Below are 20,497 nucleotides of genomic sequence, written 5' to 3'. Positions count from 1 at the left end.
AGGGCCATTTCACGAGTGAGTTGTTTTGGGCTAGACTCAACAAGCGTCCTCAGAGCATCAATATCAATTCCAACACGTTGGCCCCTGCTATCACAGTTTCCAAGGCTAAAGTCATCTGAACGAAATTTGCTGAACCATCGTTGACACTTACGAACGTTCAAAGCTTTTCCATGAACTTCTTTGTGACTATAGAGGCGTTGTTTCCTTTCTTGTATTCAAACAGTATTACATGTCGAATGTGTGTCATCACTATAAGGGATTAGAGGTATAGTAAACTTTATATATTTACACATTATGCTACACTAACATGACGTTTAGGCGGTTCGTTTAGCTATTATACGTGATGTACGATTTTGTGTGTGTGTGTGTGGGGGGGGGGGGTAATGAAAGTATTTTTCATTCTTCCGTTTACCACTTTACTTAATAACAAAGTTAACTAGTGATTAATGATACTGTTGTTTTAGTTAATAAAATATCTTTCTAACACTATTTTGAGATTTCGCCGAAGATGAAATAAGTGTATTTCGAAACGTTCGAATCTTGTAAATAAAATATTTTGTGTTTTGCCAACGTTCTTCATTATTAAATTTCTGAAGTTACTCCAAACTTTTCCAAATCTTTAAATATATGTATATTTAAAATGTTTTAGATAACATTAATTCTATAGTTTAGTACTGAATTTCCCGTTCAGGGTATGAAAGTCTTGGTTCAGAAAAACGTTAACAGTGTGGAATCTGACGATTAAGTTTACGTGTACAGGAGCTAATAAACAATGAAAATGAAAAACAAAAGGAGAAGGAGAAAAATATTAAAATACCTACGTATTTTTCATATTACAAGCACAGCTTTATAAAGATTGAAGTTTTAATTTCAGCTGTAAAAAAAGAAATAAAAATAAGGGGTAAAACATAATCAGCAAATATCTCGAAAAGACGTATGCGATAAAAATTGTCTACATAAGATCATAACACAACAAAACCTTCAACAGGAGAAGTCACACAACATTAAAAACGAAAACGTGTTGAATTCTCAATGAAAATCTACGCAAATACCATTATCATCTTGTGTTAGCGCAGTTCCAGAATAAGTGTAAATATAGAAGAAACAAATATGATATTTGTTTTGGAATTTTCCCGCAAAACTACATATGAGCTGTCTACGCACTGGCTTTTCTAATGGGCCTGGCGTGATTAGGGCGCTCGACTCGCAATCTGAGGGTCGCGATCTCGACTCCCCGTCCCGCGAAATATGCTCGCCTTTTCATCCATGAAGGCGTTATAATGTTACGGTCAATCCCACTATTCGTTGGTAAAAGATTAGCCCAAAAGTTGGCGGTGGGTGGTGATGATTAGCTGCCTTCCCTCTAGTCTTTCACTGCTAGATTAGAAACGGCTAGCGCAGGTAGCTCTCGTGTAGCTTTGCGCGAAATTCAAACCAAACCGTTTCTAATCTTGAACTGATGGACCAGAGAGAACGCATATTGGCAACAGCACCCACCGCCAACTTTTCTCACCTGATTAGTGGGTCATTCATAGCGCGCTCAAGACCCCAAAATACGGAACGTGTTTACGTGTTTTTACAGCAATGGGACGCTAACCAAGAATCCTCGGATTTACAGTCCAGACACACTAACCACTAGGCTACACCCACTCCAAAGAAACTAAAATATCTGTACACTGGAATTATTTTCGGTCACTTCCTACCTAAGTTTGTGTTAAAATAACTTGAGAGCTTTTGTTTTTAATGTTTCGATCTTAAATTAAGCAAATGAAAATTTATACTGAGCAAATGTAATCGATTGTTTGGGTTTCTGTCTCTAATGAAAATTATCAAAATTTAGATATAAAAAGTAAATAGATTTAAATATCTGTTTTGATCGAATATTGAGTAAAACGTTTTTATCTAGAAGACTGGTTTCATCTTTAACAATATTAAGTTTGTTTTTGTTTGTAATTAATCTCAAAGCTACGCAATGGGTTATCTGTGCTCTGCCCACCGCGGGTATCGAAACCCAGTTTCTAGCGTTGTAAGTCCACAGACATGCCGCTGTGCAACTGGGGAGCATCAATATTAAGTAACCAGCTTAATAAGTATGCTTCAGATTTAGATCCAATGTTTGAATTTTATTTTTTAAATGTATACTGATGATAAAAGATATATAGAACAGGAAATAAGGTTTAACATTTCACAATATGCACATATTTTATTTCTCCGCTTATTTCCAAGCTACAAAAACGTGGAAGCTTCTGAATACATCTTTGTTCATTTCAAAATCAAAATATCAGAAAGACGACACAAAAAGTTTTACGTTGTTAAAGTGCCCGGAATCAATAAAAGAAATTAATTTGCTCTGAATTACAGTGGAAGGCCTTCTATCGTATCCAGTACAGCTATACCCTTACATTTTTTAGTTATTTTGTTTTTATGGTTTTAATAAAATACTTTGAAATTATTTTTGTTTGTTTCAAATGCAAAGCTGAATAATGAGCCCTCTTCCATGTGCCCCTCAATTTTACTGGGGGGTTTGCACTTTAAATTGAGCATGTTTCAATTTTAAACATTTTATTGTGTATGAAAGATATGTCGTCTGTATTTTATTTTTATTTTCACAGCATGCTTATATAATATTAGCTACTAAGAAGATATTATTTTGGGTTAAACTGTAAATGTAAGGGAAAAAAATGAACATAGTATTATGGAGTGATCAAGTACATTTATGTCCAGGACCGAGCGCTACCTAGTGGTTATTATGTTGGACTGTGAATCTGGGTTCCGTAGTTCGCAACATTTTGCTGCTAAAAAATAAAAACAGTGCACAGCAATTTGAGGCTGTGGGAGTGTTAACAGTGTGGCGGTCTGGGAAGAGCAGCTCAACTGTTGGTGGTATTGACTAACCATTTTCCCTCTTCTCTGTCATTTTAAAATTAGGGATGACTAGTAGAGCTTTGCGCGTTTGTTTTTGTCGAATTTCGCTAGCCATCCCTAATTTTGAAGTGATAGACTAGAAGGAAGACAGCTGGTTAGCACCTCTTGCCACCAACTCTTGGGATACTCTTTACCAATGAATAGTGGGGTTGAGCATTACACTATAACGCTCCCATGGCTGGAAAGGCGAGTATTTTCAACGACGGGTTTCGATCCCGCGACTCGTAGATTTTGAGCCTATCTTTGAGCGATATTCGACAAACTTCTAGACCTGTAGATTTAGGAATGTCATCGAAAAGAAATGTGTTTTCCCTCAGGTTTACTCGAAAAATATTTTAGATTGCTCTAATTCACAATTAAATAATTGTTTAAAGAACTTTATTAAAATTGCATCAACTGAACTGAGTATTCTTAAATTAGCTGAATATAAAAAAACTCGCTAATTAAATCAATGAATAAAACTGACATAAATCTCAATGCTGCCATCTAGGTTTGGAGGGCTTTTATTTGTAATGTTTCGATCTTAAATTGAGCAAATGAAAAGTCATAGAAAATCGTATAATTTAGACAAAAAAGAACATTAAATAAACATGATAAATCCACCAGTTAAATAAAACAATACAAGAACTAATATGACATCAGTTATTTAACATTTTTAATGTTTGAAGACCAACAAATAAACCTCAAACCCATTAAGTTACACGTAACAACAGAAATAATCCTTTCCAAGAAATTTTCACAAGAATATTATTGATACAAAACATTTTTCATCGTGAAATATTAAATCTTCATATATGTCCTAATCTTCAAGCCGAGAAATAATTATTTACACAATAATAAATAACAATACAGCAACCTTATCTAGTTATTCTAGTTCACAGGAAGCATTTCCTGATATAATACTCGCAATTTAATCATTCCCTGTTCAAATAACGTTTAATTGCTTTTAGATTAATTCCAACCAATAGCTAGAAAATTGTAACTATGCATAAAAAACAGAGTATGATTATTTCCATATATAAAATAATTGTGTTGAAATACGCCAATTTACTAGATTTTAGAGTAACGTTTACTATATTTTTACAGTTATTGCGGGTAAAAAAATTATAATTTTTTCACAAACTTATAGGTAATTTTGACAAAAATTTGCCTTGCGTTTAGGCATGTGACGGGCGTGGCCTAGTGGTTAGCCTGCCTACTGCAGATTGAAAGGTCCAAAGTTCGTAGTACGATTACTGAGGTCTTTCCCTCTGGTCAAAGTTAAACATTTAGGACGGTTATACCTGAACTCTAGAGATATCGTACCTGGCCTTTCAGCCCATGCGTCTCATAACGTCCAATTCAAGTCCCAGATTTCAGATGTGAAGTGCCACTGAGCAGGCCCAGCAATCTCAGTTGTGGGGTTTCCTGAGTGTGACAATCAATATTGCTATTTGTTTAAGTGTTGCCGTACAATAGGTGCTGCTAACTGGTCGCTCCTTCTCTGATTAGACTATACCTGAACCCTAGAGATATCTGACCTAAACAACATGGTGGAAAAAATGTTTTCTTTCAATTTCTTACATAAATAGATCTATATTGCACATAAAATGTTTTAGTAAAATATATTTTGATAAGTTATAAATGGGTACGTTACCTAGATGTAATATTGTTCAATTGAGAAACCAACATAAATAATTCCATAGTTTATTTAGACTGTTATCTGGAAATTAGAGCATTCAACTACAGAATTGAAGTATATGTATTAAGCAACAAAGATTTGTTACCTGCACGTTACAACGTGCAAAAAAGGGTTAAATACACTGGACCTTAATGTTTTAGTCTTCAACTATGCTGCGTTTTGCAGAATTAGAGATATCGATCATCTTCCTAATCTCGATAAAAACGTTAAAGCTTTACTTTATGTAATAATGGTATAATGTCGCTCCCGTATCTGTCTGTAAACAGTGAAAAACTAGGCAACAATTGTGTAAAAAAGTCAAGAAAGAGGCATAAGGTCATGTGAGAAATGACTAAAACTGAAAGTGATTGTATATCTGTACTTCTTGGGTGGTCCCTAAAGCGCTTGCATGTTGGTGTAGTAAACATCAAGGTTGAAAGAGGGTTACCTCGAAGCAAGAAAACATCGCCGAGCTTGCTTGATTCGCCTCATTGGTTGTCTCGAGTTCTCATTGTTGACCTTGCAATTTTGCATTGTTTAAAACTAGAATGACTTTCTACAGCTACCAGCTGAACACCACTACCCATGTGTTTGTTAGATACTTTTCTTTTGTAGCACTGCACTAACTTGAAATATTAGTTTCACAACTACTAAGGGCCCCTATATTTGAACTACCCTATGACTCAAGTTTATGCTCATCTGGAACACGTGTTAAACAATTCCAAAGTATTACAGATAAAGTTTAAGTTTACATATTGTGTGAATGAACACAATACCACTATTTCACGTCGCCAGTGTTTCACCTAGCTCCAAAATCTTTCCTGTGATTTGTGTGGGTGGGTATTACGTTGTTTTTGTCCACATACGGATCTACTCCATGGTTGTCAGGCCGACCATTTCCGTCACTCTCGTATTCTGTGAGTGAATGGACAGAACTAGCAGATGTGAGACGATTAACTTGGCGGTAGTCTCTTCGGGTTTTTTTCTTTTTTGGGGGAGAAGCCGAGAGATGACTCCCCAAGTAAGAATGGTGACCAGAGAGCTGGGAAAGAGATTGTTGAGATTTGCGAATCTCAGGGCGACCAAGAGAATGGCCATTTCCGTACTTGTTGGAGAATTGAGAGTATGAATGATGAGACTGGCCATCAGCAGTAGGCCTAACTTTAGGATAAACATTTGGCATATGAGAAAATTGAGACATGTGAGATCTTGAGTCGTCCATTACAAAATTGTGGTTGTACGATCCGTTTATATGGACAGTGGGATCAACGCTATATATTCGAGCTCTTGGGATACTACGACCACTATACATCGACACCGTCTCCCACTCATGATCTGATTTAACAGCTGGTATGATGGCAGGTGGTGGAGGAGGTAGCACCGGTTTAGCTTTCTTACGCCTACAGAAACAACAAGCGAACACTATTACTGCCACCAAAATGACACCACTAACAGCTGCAGCAGCTGCTATCACAATTTTATCCAATTCGGCTGCTCTGTATGGATTGTTCTTTATCTCTCGACACTGACTACTAGGAATTAAGTCTTCGCTTAAGTTAGAAACGCTCTCTATTGTTGTAACGCAGATTACTATACACGCGTCTTCCAGAAGGTCTGAAACCACATATCGTTTCTTTCCATATTCTAACAAGGGACTGTACTGGAACTCTTTCTCTCCGAAATATCTATGAACAACACGAACTCTAGAAGAGCTAGAAGGTTTAGGTTTCCATTCTATAACGGCTGAAGATCCCTTTCTGTACGCATCCAAAATGTCTATGTCACCTTGTGCGAGATCTGGTGATGACGAAGTCAATGTCTTGGTAATCCCAACTGCTGTAGTAAAGGTAGAAGGTGTAGTAGAAGTTTTCTCAAACGATAGAGAAACGATTTCAGCAATTCTGCCGTTTTTTGCTGTAGAAGAACGATCTGCATCTTGGAGGGATACAGAGAAACCCGGTAGTTTTTTTGAGCCCTTGTTACTGTTTTGACCAACAGGTGAAGTGAATGTCGGGGCTTCAGATGGAATTGTATTAGTTCCTGTGGGCAGTACAATAGTAGTAATTAGTGTTTCACTGTCACAGACAAACTCATTTGGATTTATCTGTGTGAATTTCCGACGCTTGAGGGAGTCTGGCTCTCCACAAAATTGAGGATTCCTTTCTCGACTTGTCACTTGAAGGTCATACTTTTGAATCCACTGTGCAACCCATCGAATTCGACAGTCACACTTCAGATAAAGTCCTGAATTAAAAACAACAACAAAAATATAGCGTTACCATATTTCCAGAAAACGAAATTGTAGATCAGAGTAAATTAAAACCAATATTAATTAATAAAATATCTTACGATATGTTCCATATAATATTATTTAATTTACGTGACAAAAACAACAATAATTATAATTCAATATATATATATATAAACATTTTTTTATTAATACTTTCATCTCAAAAATTAGTTCTTTAACCACACCATGTTTAACTATTTCGAGCAAATATTTTCTTGTATTTTTAAAATCATCTCATTATTTCATTTATATTAAGTTCTATCACTGCTTCCCGAAATTCAGAATACAGTTAACAGCTTATAAGAAGAAAAGAATAGGACTTTATGAATAGAAACAGTATTTTTAATCAGAAACACAAAACAGAAGTTTTATCAGGAGAAATTTAAAAACGAAATTTCTGAGTTGACCAGACCAAGTACGGGACACACACATCCGGCATTTTTTCTTCAACGCTCTTACAAGTTTTACGGAATATTCACTGTCGTGTGAGGCATCCGGTGGTATTCGTCAACCCCAAAATTGAAAGGAATTGGAGGAAGTACAATGATGTTTTGTAGATGGAGGATTTTTTTTTTTTTAGTCTAAACGTTGCCTGATGTCATGGTGTTATTGTAATATAAAGCATATAGAGATTCTCATGAAGCCATTAATCAACGGGACTTGTGAGCAGATTTTATTCCAAGATTGCACATAACTCGAAAAAGAATCAGATTCAAAGCTTACTTCCAAGTATAAGGAGCAAGATGCTCAATGTGCTACCAGTGCAACAGACGAGTATGGGATCATGATGGGATATTGGTTGTTGAGAAAGTAAGCCGAATAGAGGTTTGTTTGTTTTGAGAGCAAAGCCATATTGGGCTATTTGTTGTGCACACCGGGTGGGATCGAACCCATTATTTTAGCGTTGCAACTCCGTAGATCTACCGCTGTAACACAAGAGGACCCGAAAAGAGGCCACAGAAGAAGTTCCATTGGTGCTACTAAAATTTCCAAACGGCCGAAGAGAAGCAAGCACATATATACACCTCGTATGTTTACAGAATTGTCTGAAGACGAGGACAGTGATGACGAAAACGGTGAGAGTCGTTAATTTGGGGAAAGAGAAAACCACTACAAACTAAATTTATAGAAAAAGCCACAACAAAGACTTCTCATATGAAACCATACGAATCTGTATATTTCATTCCCATTTTCCCGGATCTCGTGGACTCTACTTTGATACAAGAAATTATACAATTGGTCTGGATGACTCCTTGTAAATTTGTAATAAAGAAAACAGAATGTTTTATTAAAATAAATATAATTTTTGATTAAGAGAAAGAGAACTTCCGACCAGGAGAAACTACTTCTTTCATCATGGGAAAAACTGTTTTTGATAATAAAAAAATTAAGTTTCACAACTAACCGAAGAAACTACCGACAATCTTATTCCAAATGTTTGTTTGTTTTTTAATTTCGCGCAAAGCTACACGAGAACTATCTGCGCTAGCCGTCCTTAATTTTACAGCGAAAGACTAGAGGGAAGGCAGCTAGTCATCACCACCCACCGCCAACTCTTGGTCTACTCTTTTACCAACGAATAGTGGGATTGACCGTCACATTATAACGCCCCCACAGCTGAACGGGCGAGCATGTTTGGTGGGACGGGGATTCGAACCCGCTACCCTCAGATTGCGAGTCAAGCGCCCTAATCACCTGGGTATGCCGGGCCTCTTATTTATAAAATAATTTAAATTGCAGTAAATAAGTGACAAGAAGAGTCAGATTGTTTCTTCTAAATATTTAAATAGTTTTCTATCTCAACGATATTTTAAATGAGCTCATTAATTTTAATGGAGTAGGACACGTAGTGTCAAATCAAATATTTTCAATTGGGACCATAAAATTGCATCATATCATATTTTACTTTAACGTGGTTATACGTCGTATTGAAAATGAAAAAAATTTTTTATAAAATAATTTGTAGATTATTTTTCCACTGTTGTGTGCAACGTTTACCTCGATGAGAATTATGCAGGAGGATTATATAGATTTTGCAGTGTTGGCCACACTGATGAAGGGCGGATCCAGGATTTTCTCATATTGAGTGTTCTTCGGCAGTGCTGGTTTACAATATCAGGTAATAGGATGATAAAAAATTTCCAAGTTGGCAAGCGGCCTGAACATGACGGTTTAAGAATAATCGTAAAAGTTGTTTTCTCAGTGTTCGTTATTTATAAGTTGAATTCCAGTAAATAAGCTCTAAAACTTAGCGATCAACCACACAAAAGAGAATATTTAAAACATAGTTGATTTTTTTTACCTCCAATACTCAATCCTCTTAGAGTAGAATTAAGATGTCTAAACGCCGCCAGGGGAATTGTCTCAAGTGGATTACCGTCTAAAGCAAGTAAAGTGAGGTAAGGAATGTACTTAAAGGCATCCACAGGCAACTCTTGAATTTTGTTAAATCCCAGGTCAAGTACCTGCAGAAAATATGCAACAAAGTTGTGTACAGTATGAAAACTATTGCGGTTATTTAAATCCTTACGTAAAAAAGGAGTATGAAAAAAGCAGATTTTTATTTAAAATTTAAAGTACAATATCTTATATCTTAGAGTTTATCTAGAAAAACTTAGAATCTCACTAAATTTTAGGTTGGTCAGAACAGATTATATTAAGTTTATCAAAACCATTGGTCAAATCACCTTATCCTACAAGATATGAATTTGTTTTAAAGGATATATATATATATATATATATATATACATGCATTCTTTCTATTAGTATACATTAACAAAGTTAACTACTGACCCTGAGTTCAGTGAGGATAGATAGAAGATCGGAAGGAAATTCTTCAATCAGGTTACTCAGCAAAGACAATGAACTCAAGGAAACATTTACGCCGTGGAAAGCTGCGCTCTCCACCTTGCTAACTCTGTTTCTTTCCAGATTTATGGCTGTCAAACTGAACATTTTTTCGAAGAATCCAGACTCCAAACGAGAAATTTTGTTTTGCCCTAAATCAAGGAAAGCCAACGCCTCAAGGTTTTTTATTGCGGTCGGTAGTACTTCTAAACCATTATCACGAAGATTCAAGTTTTTCAGGGTTCCCTCGAGACCGCGAAAGGCTTCTTTCGAGACGTTCAACTCATTGTCGGTCAACTTTAAGGTGACCAGTTGAAGATTCTGGAAAGCACCATCAGGGACGAAAGAGATTCTATTGTTGGAGAGATCTAGTTGTTTCAAAGAAGTCAGTCTTCCTATCTGGTCCACGGGCACTTGGATTAAACGATTTCCCTCGAGATTCAGACTAGTCAAACTTCGCTCCAGTCCTTCGAATGCTTTGTTTGATATATTTGTAATCTTTGAATAGGCTAAGTGAAGACTTTGTATGTCAAGATTACGAAACGTGCCATCAGATAAAGAGGGTACTGTGGCGTTGTTAACGTAGAGTAGGTCTATGGGGATGTTCTGCACTGTTTGTTGCAAGGCTGCCATTAAACGAGTGAAGTTCACTGGACTACATTGCACAGAAAGCCTTTGTACACTGTTATAGGCGCAGATACAATCGGCGTGAAGGTCCACTAACTCACGTGACCACGGGCATTGTGCACAAACAATGTGAAGAACAACACTTAACACTAGTCCAAGACAAAGGAGCTTCATGGTTAACCCTTCTTTCTCGTAGGTACTGACCAATGACACCTGAAATTATAATAACTGCAGTTAATTATGTTTAAGAAAACTAGTGCTATATCAGTACATACGTATGTGATTCCACTTAACAGCGTATTGATAGGCATTGTCGAACGTCGTGATTAGAACCGTATTTATAGTCATTGTTGAACGTGGTGATTAGAACCGTATTTGTAGTCATTGTTGAACATGGTGATTAGAACCGTATTTGTAGCCGTTGTTGAATGTGATGTCAGAACCGTATTTGTAAAGGACAGATATTTTGGATAAAGTTTCAAGAAGGAATACTCTAATTTCGCTATTATATCTATGTGCATTCAGTCTAATATTTCTTCATTTTCTGCTTATAATCACATAATAAGGGTCAAGGATTAACATCACATGCGTTGGTTTTCTTAAAAAGTCCTGAGTAACACACTGAGAGACTGGGATTGTGTGTAACATGTGCATTTTATCTTTGATGAAATTTTAAGTTAGACATTTAAATGTCACGAATAGAGATAAATGTGAAATTGAAAATTTGTTCAGCCTGACATGAGTTGTTGATTAGGGTAATCAAATCAAAATCTGCGGGTCACCGGATCGAATCCCGTCATCAAACATGCTCACCCTTTTTAGCCGTGGGGGGCGTTATAATGTTACGGCTAATCCTATTAATCATTGATAAAGAGTATTCCAAAAGTTAGAAGTTGGCGGTGTTGACTGGGGTTCGTGAAATATGGAGCCTTATATTCAAGAACTTGGTGGAATATCATCAGAAGTTGGTGGTGTTGATTGGGGGTCCTGAAATATGGAGCCTTATATTCAAGAACTTTGTGGAATATCATCAGAAGTTGGTGGTGTTGACTGGGGGTCCATGATATTCCACAAAGTTCTTGAATATAAGGCTCCATATTTCAGGACCCCCAGTCAACACCACCAACTTCTGATGATATTCCACCAAGTTCTTGAATATAAGGCTCCATATTTCAATCTATATCTACCTTACGAAGCATTACCAGTTAAAAAGTCTTAAAGTTTTGCAAGTATATGCTGTAGTCTTGTTTACCAGCCTGAGTTTTGAAACAAGTTATTGCGAGAAGAAACTCTTCATATTAGCACTGGGTGGAAATCGGCGAATGGATAGGAAATTGCAACAAGCGTAACCTGACACAACGAAACTTTCAACAGATTTTTCAATTGTATGTTTTAAGCGACAGTCCTTAATAAAACCATTGAAAAAAAAATGCACGAGGTTTTGAAATTTAGGAGTTTCATTTTTAAACATTAATTATCTATTTGATTTCTTTCTTTTTCAATATTTCGAAATTTTAAACACCATGTTTTAAAATATAATTAGAGTAAAAGGTTAAGTCGTGTTTTCTTCCATTTTCTTGTAAAGGTGAAACACATAAAACTGTGCGTTTCCTTGTTCGCTCCAATCATTATTTATGATTTTTTTTACCATTATCGTTTTCCTTGGAATGAAACAATGTAGTAAAATATTTACAATAGTCAATAGGACTGGGAGTGGCCTATTCGTTAACGTGATAGCAATATGAATCCAAGGGTTCATGGCCTGTTACTACAGAAACCTGCTCTGTACTTTAAGGCTGTGGATGCGTTATAAACGTGCCGGTTATTGTTGTTGTTAGTTATTAAGCACAAAGCTACACAAAGGGCTATCTGCTCTCTGCCCACCACGGCTATCAAAACCCGGTTTTTAGCCGTATAAGACAGCAGAAATATCGCTGTGCCACTGGGGAGAGGGGGGGGGGGCAAACGTGAAGGGCAAATCCCGCTATTTTGTCAGTTGTCTATTAGTTCAAATTTAGGGATGACTATGCCCAGATATTTCCTATGTAGTTTTGCGCGCAAATTCTAAACAGACAACAAATAATCAAGACTTACTTAGTTCCATTAACTCTATAACAGTAGACAATGCCAATAATAAAAATAAAGACCAATCTATCAATATTTATATTATCTATCAGTGAAGTAGCTTCACATTATACTTTAAATTAAAATAATAACCATATGACATACACTTGCAAATAACTTTATATTAACATCAATAAGAATTTGCTGTAGTACGTATATGTACTACATATTTTACATTATATTAGTTAAAAAGTAAAATTTGTAAATCATTTTGTTTTTCATAGCTAACCTATCCGACGCAGTGAGGCGCTCAACTTTCTCTCAGTGGCAAGTGGAGTTAGGTGAAGGCCAAAACCTACTGATCTGATCCTCTTACAGGAATAACAGTGTCTATTTAATTAGCACATGGAGTTATATTGTCGACGAACCACATAATAGGTGTGAGTGAACTCGCTCGTGGTTGGTGCTGCCTCTTGGCTAACTGATCTCGCAAGAACCAATAGCTGTTTTCTTATACTAGAAGCCCCCAATGGCACAGCGTTAAGTCTGCGGACTTTTAACGCTAGAAACCGAGTTTCGATACAGAACAGATAGCCCATTGTGCATCCTTATGCCTAACTACAAACAAACAAACTTATGTTAAAAACGTGAGAGTTTATTAGAATATCTAAGGCTTGGAAGAGGAGATTGTATGTAGAAATTTTGTGTTTAGAATATGTGAGTAGATCTTACGTAGTTTTGTTTTTTCATGTTCCGTGAACTGTATTCTGTAAGTTGGTTTCTACACGTTTTCCATTACTATATTTTCACGTTCATTAGCTGCGTCATAGCGGAGTATAGAATAGCTCCGAGATTTTTTCAAGTACAAACTTTTAGCTCACAGCTCAGTCACCTCTTGACCGATTTGAGATCTAATTATAGTTTTGAGCTCAGAAGGTCAAACTATTTCAATTGATATATTTACCCACGCCCAAAGTCTCATGAATTAATTTACTCTAGTCCTGTCTAAAATAGTTTCAATTTGAGGGTAGGCTAGTAGAGGTCCTGATGAGTAATAAAATTGAATCGGGTATACGCGCGCCCCACCCTAGTGTTGCTGGCGCACAAAAATATAGCTAATAAAAAGGAAAAAGATGTTTCATAGATTAATTTACTCTAATACTGACTAAAAGAGTTTCAAGGGCCGCTGCTATTGAGTATTCCCTCCTGTTTTAGAGGCTTAACGAGTTTTAATTGTTTTCATTTGAGCAGAGTTACAAGTTTGGCATAAAAGAACTTAGTTTCATTTGCTTGTAACGTTAACTGACTTTTAGTGAAGGAACTGAAGTGAATAGATTTTGCAATATTTTATTCTAACTTTAACTTTACGAAGTGAATAGCGTGTTTTGAACGTTGTGAATTAATGTGTCTGCTTTAACTTGCATTGGGCGTAATGCATTCTGTATAGTTTTATTTTTTACTTAGCATTTATCGTAATTTAGAATTTTACTCTTACTCTTAGTTAAGGACTTAATTAACCTACAGGGGGAACATATTGAACTGATTAGAGCTCATTCACTCGTATCAGCCCCCTGTCCCCCTAGTGGGAGAGCGGTAAGTCTACGGACTTACAACACTAAAATCCGACGTTCGATTCCTGTAGGGAACGCAGCAGGTAGCCCCAATGTCGCTCTCCTCTCGAACAAACAAAACAAGTACGAGTCCCACTCATTGATCCCTTTTCCCAGTGTATCATTATCTTGTTTTGTAAATTGTAAGAGTGTTTGCTGTTCGTTTGACCTTGTGTCTTGTCTCCTTCTTCGCGGTTAGGGCGCTCGACTCACAATCTGAGGGTCGCTGGTTCGAATCCCCGTCCCACCAAAAACATGCTCGCCCTTTCAGCCGTTATAATGATACGGTCAATCCCACTATTCGTTGGCAAAAGAGTAGCCCAAGAATTGGCGGTGGGTGGTGATGACTAGTTGCCTTCCCTCTAGTCTTACACTACTAAATTAGGGACGGCTAGCGCAGATAGCCCTCGTGTAGCTTTGCGCGAAATTCTAAAAACCTAAACCTAAAAACTAAACCTTCTTCGTGACTCAGCTGTTGTAATTCGAAAAGAAACGCATCTCAAACCTGGGAATCTCCTGATCTACTGGATATTCGAGAGACACCAAATTGCGCTGAAACCAAAGTTGACACACCGATAACAGCTCACATGTTGTTGATCATGGGTGGGAAAAAGACTCAAAAATATTATAACAGTATATCGATTGAATGGCTTGAAACAAGTTGAAGTAAAAGCAGCTGTTAATATTTGTTTCTAATTGGTCTTCATTGCTTTAACGCATGCTCCACAATTACTTCATTTGTATTTGAAATGAATATCGTAATATACGACCTTTATCACTTAATAGTAGAATGGTAGTTGTGTAATCTGAAATAAAGATATCTTACAATTTAACTTTAAAAATTAAATTACTGTGCTTTGTCGTAAATCAAACTTTATAAAACGTATCCCTAAAATAATGGACAGATGCTAGAGTGTAATAATAATAATATATCTAATTAATCAGTAGCTTTTAAAATTTAATAACAATATCCGTTCAAAGCAAGCAGTGTACTTAGACCGAAAATAAAAAAAAATCAAGCTGGTACTCAGTATAGTTAATTAAATACGAGAGCGGTAATAAAGTTTACTGGTAACGTATCAGTTCGCTGTACAATGAGGTTATATAAGTTTAGCCACATTAGATGCAGCAGAAGTAACCATTAAGTTATACACTTTCACCGTAGTCATTTTCTTTTCAACTGTCGTTTTCTCAAATTAGTGGAAATATAAAATCCAGTCATCCATGACAGCCAAAGCTATTATCTGTATACTGCTTGGAAGGTTGGTTAGAAAATCCGCGTTTATAGTAGATTTATTCGCCATACACAAAGGGATTTGCGCTGGTAATGCTTTAATGAGTTACATTTTTATTGTTGTTTCATGAAAATTCAGTCAGAGTGATGAAAATAAGCCAGTAAAACATAATGTTTTCTGATGCTTATCTTACAGCCACCTTCCAATGGGGACCAAGCCCCCTCTCCGAATCCCACTGTGTCGTACCTAGACAATTTTATGATAGATGATCATTTCTATTTCTATGTCGATAGAGACCCGTTTGAATATTTTGTTGACCTTATGTATACGTTAATTCCTTTTTTAAACTGTACAACTGAGTCTACTAATGATTACTGTATTTCCTTTCTTTTAATAACCAAGCTTCGAACTTCATCCTAATACATAAGTTTAGGTTTATTTTGGTACTTTGAGTCTCTGTCGTACCAGTAGACTGTTTGATCAATTTGTCTAATGGATTAGTTGGTCACTATAAGTATCTGCCCCGATGTGCCCGTGCTGAGAAAGCATAACTGCTTTGTACAACACACACACACACACACACACATATATATATAATTCTATACAATACATTAAGTGTTCATAGGCGATTAAAAACAGCATTATAAAACAATAATGAACTTAATATAAACCAGAAACAATATAATAAAATTGAAACTCAAGATTATGCCTCCGTTATCATTACTTGTTGTCGTTTAAATACTATTAAGTTACATGTATTCGCAATTGCTGCCAATGTTAGATGATGTAATTATGTTTTCATTCACGTATTTAACAAATCGGATAATAATAATAACACATTTCGATTACCTAATTAACAGCATATGTCTGGAGTACTACTTTTGTAATGTGAAAAAATAATTACGAATAATCGACATCAATTAATTATTAATTATTATTGTTATTAATTTTCACTTGAGTTCAACTCACCAGACCCAAGAACTTGGGTATAACAAGCAGTCCATAACTACACTATATTTTATATTGCTTAAAACGTTTTTGATAAAAGGTGAAATTAATTTAAGTTTATCAGTACAGGGGCGTTAAATGTATTTTCACATACTTAATATAAACGTGTTAAGATGAAGTTACTTAAGATAAAACTTTTATGTGTTTGAATTTACTTAATGGAAGCATTTGCATTTATAAACTGACTCAACGTAAGACATTTAATTAAACGAATTTATAAACGGAAGCTAATAAAAATTGAGAAGAGTAAATTGTTTGTAAGTGCCAAACAGAAAATTGCGCAAACGCGTTAAGCCTATTGGACAATAAATTGTTTGTAAATACCTAACAGAAGATTGTGTAAACGCGTTAAGCCTATTGGACAATAAATTCTTTGTAAGTGCCAAACAGAAGATTGTGTAAACGCGTTAAGCCTATTGTACAATAAATTCTTTGTAAATACCTAACAGAAGATTGTGTAAACGCGTTAAGCCTATTGAACATCCGTTTTACTGGAAAATATACAACAACTAAGGATCGTATTCGCATGAACTTTATTCCATTAGCTTGTTTTTTTTCTAAAACATACACATCCTTCACGTATCCCAATAGGCTATAGTACTAAGCGTGAATTTATTTACGATGTAAAGATGAGCATGTTGATGGTCACGTGATGATAAAGTAATGTTCCCAATTCTCTTGCTGTAATATTTATTTTATTTTTGCAGTCGAAAGGATCTGCTACTGGAAACATAACATGAATACGCGAGTCTGCCAGCCGGAACCATAACGATAAAGTTCAAGAAAATTTTCAAGGATTTCTTGGTTAAAAAAAAATAATAATAAAAAAGAGGCCCGGTTTTGAACAACAACGGTAGCAAAAGCAACTAGAAACTTAAATTATTTTTTCCCGCGCAAATCTGAGCGAACTCCCTGCCAGAAGGGGCTGATTAGCAAACTTCTAGAGTGTGACCATAGTTTGCTCTAGTTCCAATTAGGATAAAAAAGCTGCATTCATTTTGTAGTTTGAACTAATTTTGTCTAGGACATTTGGCTTTATTAACTCCAGTTTCATTTGTAGACATCGTCTATCTCTTTATAACTCTGTCTGCCTTTCTTTCCTTTTTTTTCTCTCTCTCTCTTCATGTGTGAGTGCATACATATTTTAAGACACAATCACGTGCTAAGTTTGCTGGGAGGACAAAACACAATAGTGCATTTCTTAACAATTACGAGGAATGATTAAAATAGCATGGCTGAAGAACCATCTACGAATTACCAAACCGTTACATTTTGTAATTTTCTATTATGAACATCATAGTGTCGTATATAATACGAATCCTGGATACGTGGTGGTTTGGTAACAGATCGTATTATGTACAAATTCTCCTTGGTTTGCATCGTCGCGTCGAGGTGCCTAACTTTGTTTAATAATAATCATTTTTGCTCATGGTACTTAAACGCTGTATAGTGTTCTACTGTATACCTAAAAGAAACACCTGAATGCGTTTTTATTGTTACAAACACATAGTTTAGTGATTTACAGACTTCTGGGGGGGGGGGATGTTAGCAACACAGACTTCAAATGACTGCGAGACAAGTTGGCTGAATCTACGCATTAAAATACGTCATGATTTATCAGTTCCAGCAGCGCTTGATGTTTGGTAAAATGTTTTATCGGTTGCAGTATGCCTACTAAAAAGAACACGATAGAATTTTTGACCTACACGGTTTACTAACCGCGAGGAGAGAAATCTGCCACTTAAGCGGCTGTAAGAAACTCTGCTACGTGAAGAAAACCACGAGCACGTCCGTACACGTGCATTAGAAACCCATAACATTTATAAGTATGGTGAAACCTTTCTCGTGCAACGACTTTGAAATCCTATTAAACCTAGAACTGCAATACAGGCGCCATCGTCGTTTCAAACACATCTTTTTAAAGTATGTATGTACCAAATTGTTTGTGAGTCTATGATTTTATTAATAATGGCAATGGTTCTCAAACGTTTTACACACAAAGGCACGTACGTTACGTATACCGATAACAACCAATCCAATAATGCAACTAGCACTAAATATTAAGAATTGTGGTATATCACAGGTTGAAACAGACATGCACGTATACGCATAGTACTGTACATCTTATCTTAGATACTAATTTCTTTTTGCTAGAGACGTGTGGTTTTTATTTTTTTATTTTCATGAGATTTCTCACGTCTCACCAGGACAAATTCCGCGAGGGTACTTGGGGGCGCGTCCCCTAGTTTCAGAACCATCCCTAATAACATACAATTGAGACAAAAACATCTAAACAACCCTACCGTCAATGCTGTACTTGAGCCCACAAATTACCTTTGGTCTCCTTTCATGAATTTTAGATTTGAAATGAGGGATTTCACTCAATTTAAGGCCAGTTCTTAATACTTTGCTCCCGGGGCTTAACGGTCCGTCTGCGGGCTTATAACGCTAAAATTGGTTTCGATACTTGCGATGGGCACAGTTCATATAATTTATTCTGTAGCTTTATGTTAAACAACAAAACACAACAAACAAGAGCAATCAGAGAGATTACATACCCTCGCCCCCAACGCTCCTTTTCAAGATTGCATGCGTTTGTATTGGATAACATAAAATTTTATCTTCGAAAACTCAGAAAATTATTCTCAGTATCAGAATGATCAATGATCCGGATCATTTTTTTTTTGTGATAAGAAGTCTCAACCTTAATGTGCCCATGAAATTTGGTACATGTCCGATCACACTTTACAGAGTTATTAACTGAAAACCACGAAAATGCCCTATCTCCCCATTATTAAAAACAAAATGCTTCAAAGTGACCCAGAATTCAAATATGGATCCGGTCCAAACTTGGGAAGGACAGTTCCATACTGACTTCCCATCTTGGGTAAAATTTTCGTGTACATCGATCAATTAGTTTTCGAGATAAACGCGTGGAAACACAGACACACATACACACACAGAGCGTATATAGTCATTGGGTAGGTTTGCGCTAAAATAAACTTGTCATTGTGTCAGGAAAAAAGCATAACAGTAAGAAGCAGTATGCTACTGAGCGATATAAAAACAAGTCAGTTTTTGACAATCACATTTAAAAAATAAAGCTATTACTTGAAATTAATAATTAATTTTCAACTGAGAATCTGTGGTGTTGAATGAAACTCTTATGAAAGTAAGAAGGAAGCTTTGGAGATCTTTTAGACTAATTATAGCTTAATATCGGTAAAAATCATGATTCCTCCACTGTTTGTTTGTTATAAAGCACAAAGCTACACAAAGGGCTATCTGTGCTCTGCCCACCACGGGTATCGAAACCCGGTTTCTAGCAGTACAAGCCCACAGATATACCACTGTGCCACTGGGGGGCAACTTCATATGTTTGTTTGTAATTAAGCACAAAGCTACACAATGGGCTATCTGTGCTCTGCCCACCACGGTATCGAAACCCGGATTCTAGCGTTGTAAGTCCACAGACATACCGCTGTGCCACTGGGGGCAACTTCATATGAATATATTCCGTTAAAATAGAATTGACTACCTCCACATTATAAGGTCAGTAGTTGCGGGCAAACATTGGCTATTTCCCGTCAGACGGGTCCAAAAAAAGAAAAGAAAGAAAAATACATGTGTATTCATAATAAAAAAAAAAGGGTTTAGATGGAATTTGTAAAGTAATTTCCTTCTGGATATTGGTTTCTTTCACGAGAAAGTGCAGCGAATTTTACAAAAGTGTTAGCAATTAGCGTCTTTCTTCCACAACTTTTGTGATATTGGTGCAGCGGATTTTACAAAGTGTTAGTAATTAGCGTCTTTATTGGTTTCTTTCATGAGAAAGTGCAGCGGATTTTACAAAGTATTAGTAATTAGCGTCTTTATTGGTTTCTTTCATGAGAAAGTGCAGCGGATTTTACAAAGTGTTAGTAATTAGCGTCTTTATTGGTTTCTTTCATGAGAAAGTGCAGCGGATTTTACAAAAGTGTTAGTAATTAGCGTGTTTCTTCCGCAACTTTTGTGATATTGGTGCAGCGGATTTTACAAAGTGTTAGTAATTAGCGTCTTTATTGGTTTCTTTCATGAGAAAGTGCAGCGGATTTTACAAAAGTGTTAGCAATTAGCGTCTTTATTGGTTTCTTTCATAAGAAAGTGCAGCGAATTTTACAAAGTGTTAGTAATTAGCGTCTTTATTGGTTTCTTTCATGAGAAAGTGCAGCGGATTTTACAAAAGTGTTAG

The 20,497-nt window shown here is 36.2% G+C and overlaps 1 protein-coding gene across 1 annotated transcript in view; it reads right to left on the bottom strand.

Annotated features, from left to right (window-relative positions):
* Window positions 1–3,840: 3,840 nt before the first annotated feature.
* Window positions 3,841–20,497, bottom strand: part of LOC106473334 (leucine-rich repeat, immunoglobulin-like domain and transmembrane domain-containing protein 2) — a 20,454-nt gene continuing 3,797 nt past the window's right edge. The window contains exons 2-4 of the mRNA XM_022401785.1: window positions 9,669–10,562; window positions 9,178–9,340; window positions 3,841–6,829 (exon numbers count right to left, since the gene is read on the bottom strand). Coding sequence (XP_022257493.1) covers window positions 5,385–6,829; window positions 9,178–9,340; window positions 9,669–10,523 — 2,463 coding nt within the window. The 5' untranslated portion in view covers window positions 10,524–10,562 and the 3' untranslated portion in view covers window positions 3,841–5,384. The remainder of the gene's footprint in view (window positions 6,830–9,177; window positions 9,341–9,668; window positions 10,563–20,497) is intronic.

The sequence above is a fragment of the Limulus polyphemus genome, unplaced genomic scaffold (assembly GCF_000517525.1).
Source record: "Limulus polyphemus unplaced genomic scaffold, Limulus_polyphemus-2.1.2 Scaffold6086, whole genome shotgun sequence".
Taxonomy (NCBI): Eukaryota; Metazoa; Arthropoda; class Merostomata; order Xiphosura; family Limulidae; genus Limulus; species Limulus polyphemus.
Note: the sequence above shows the minus strand (reverse complement) of the source record. Positions and strands in the feature narration are given on the sequence as shown.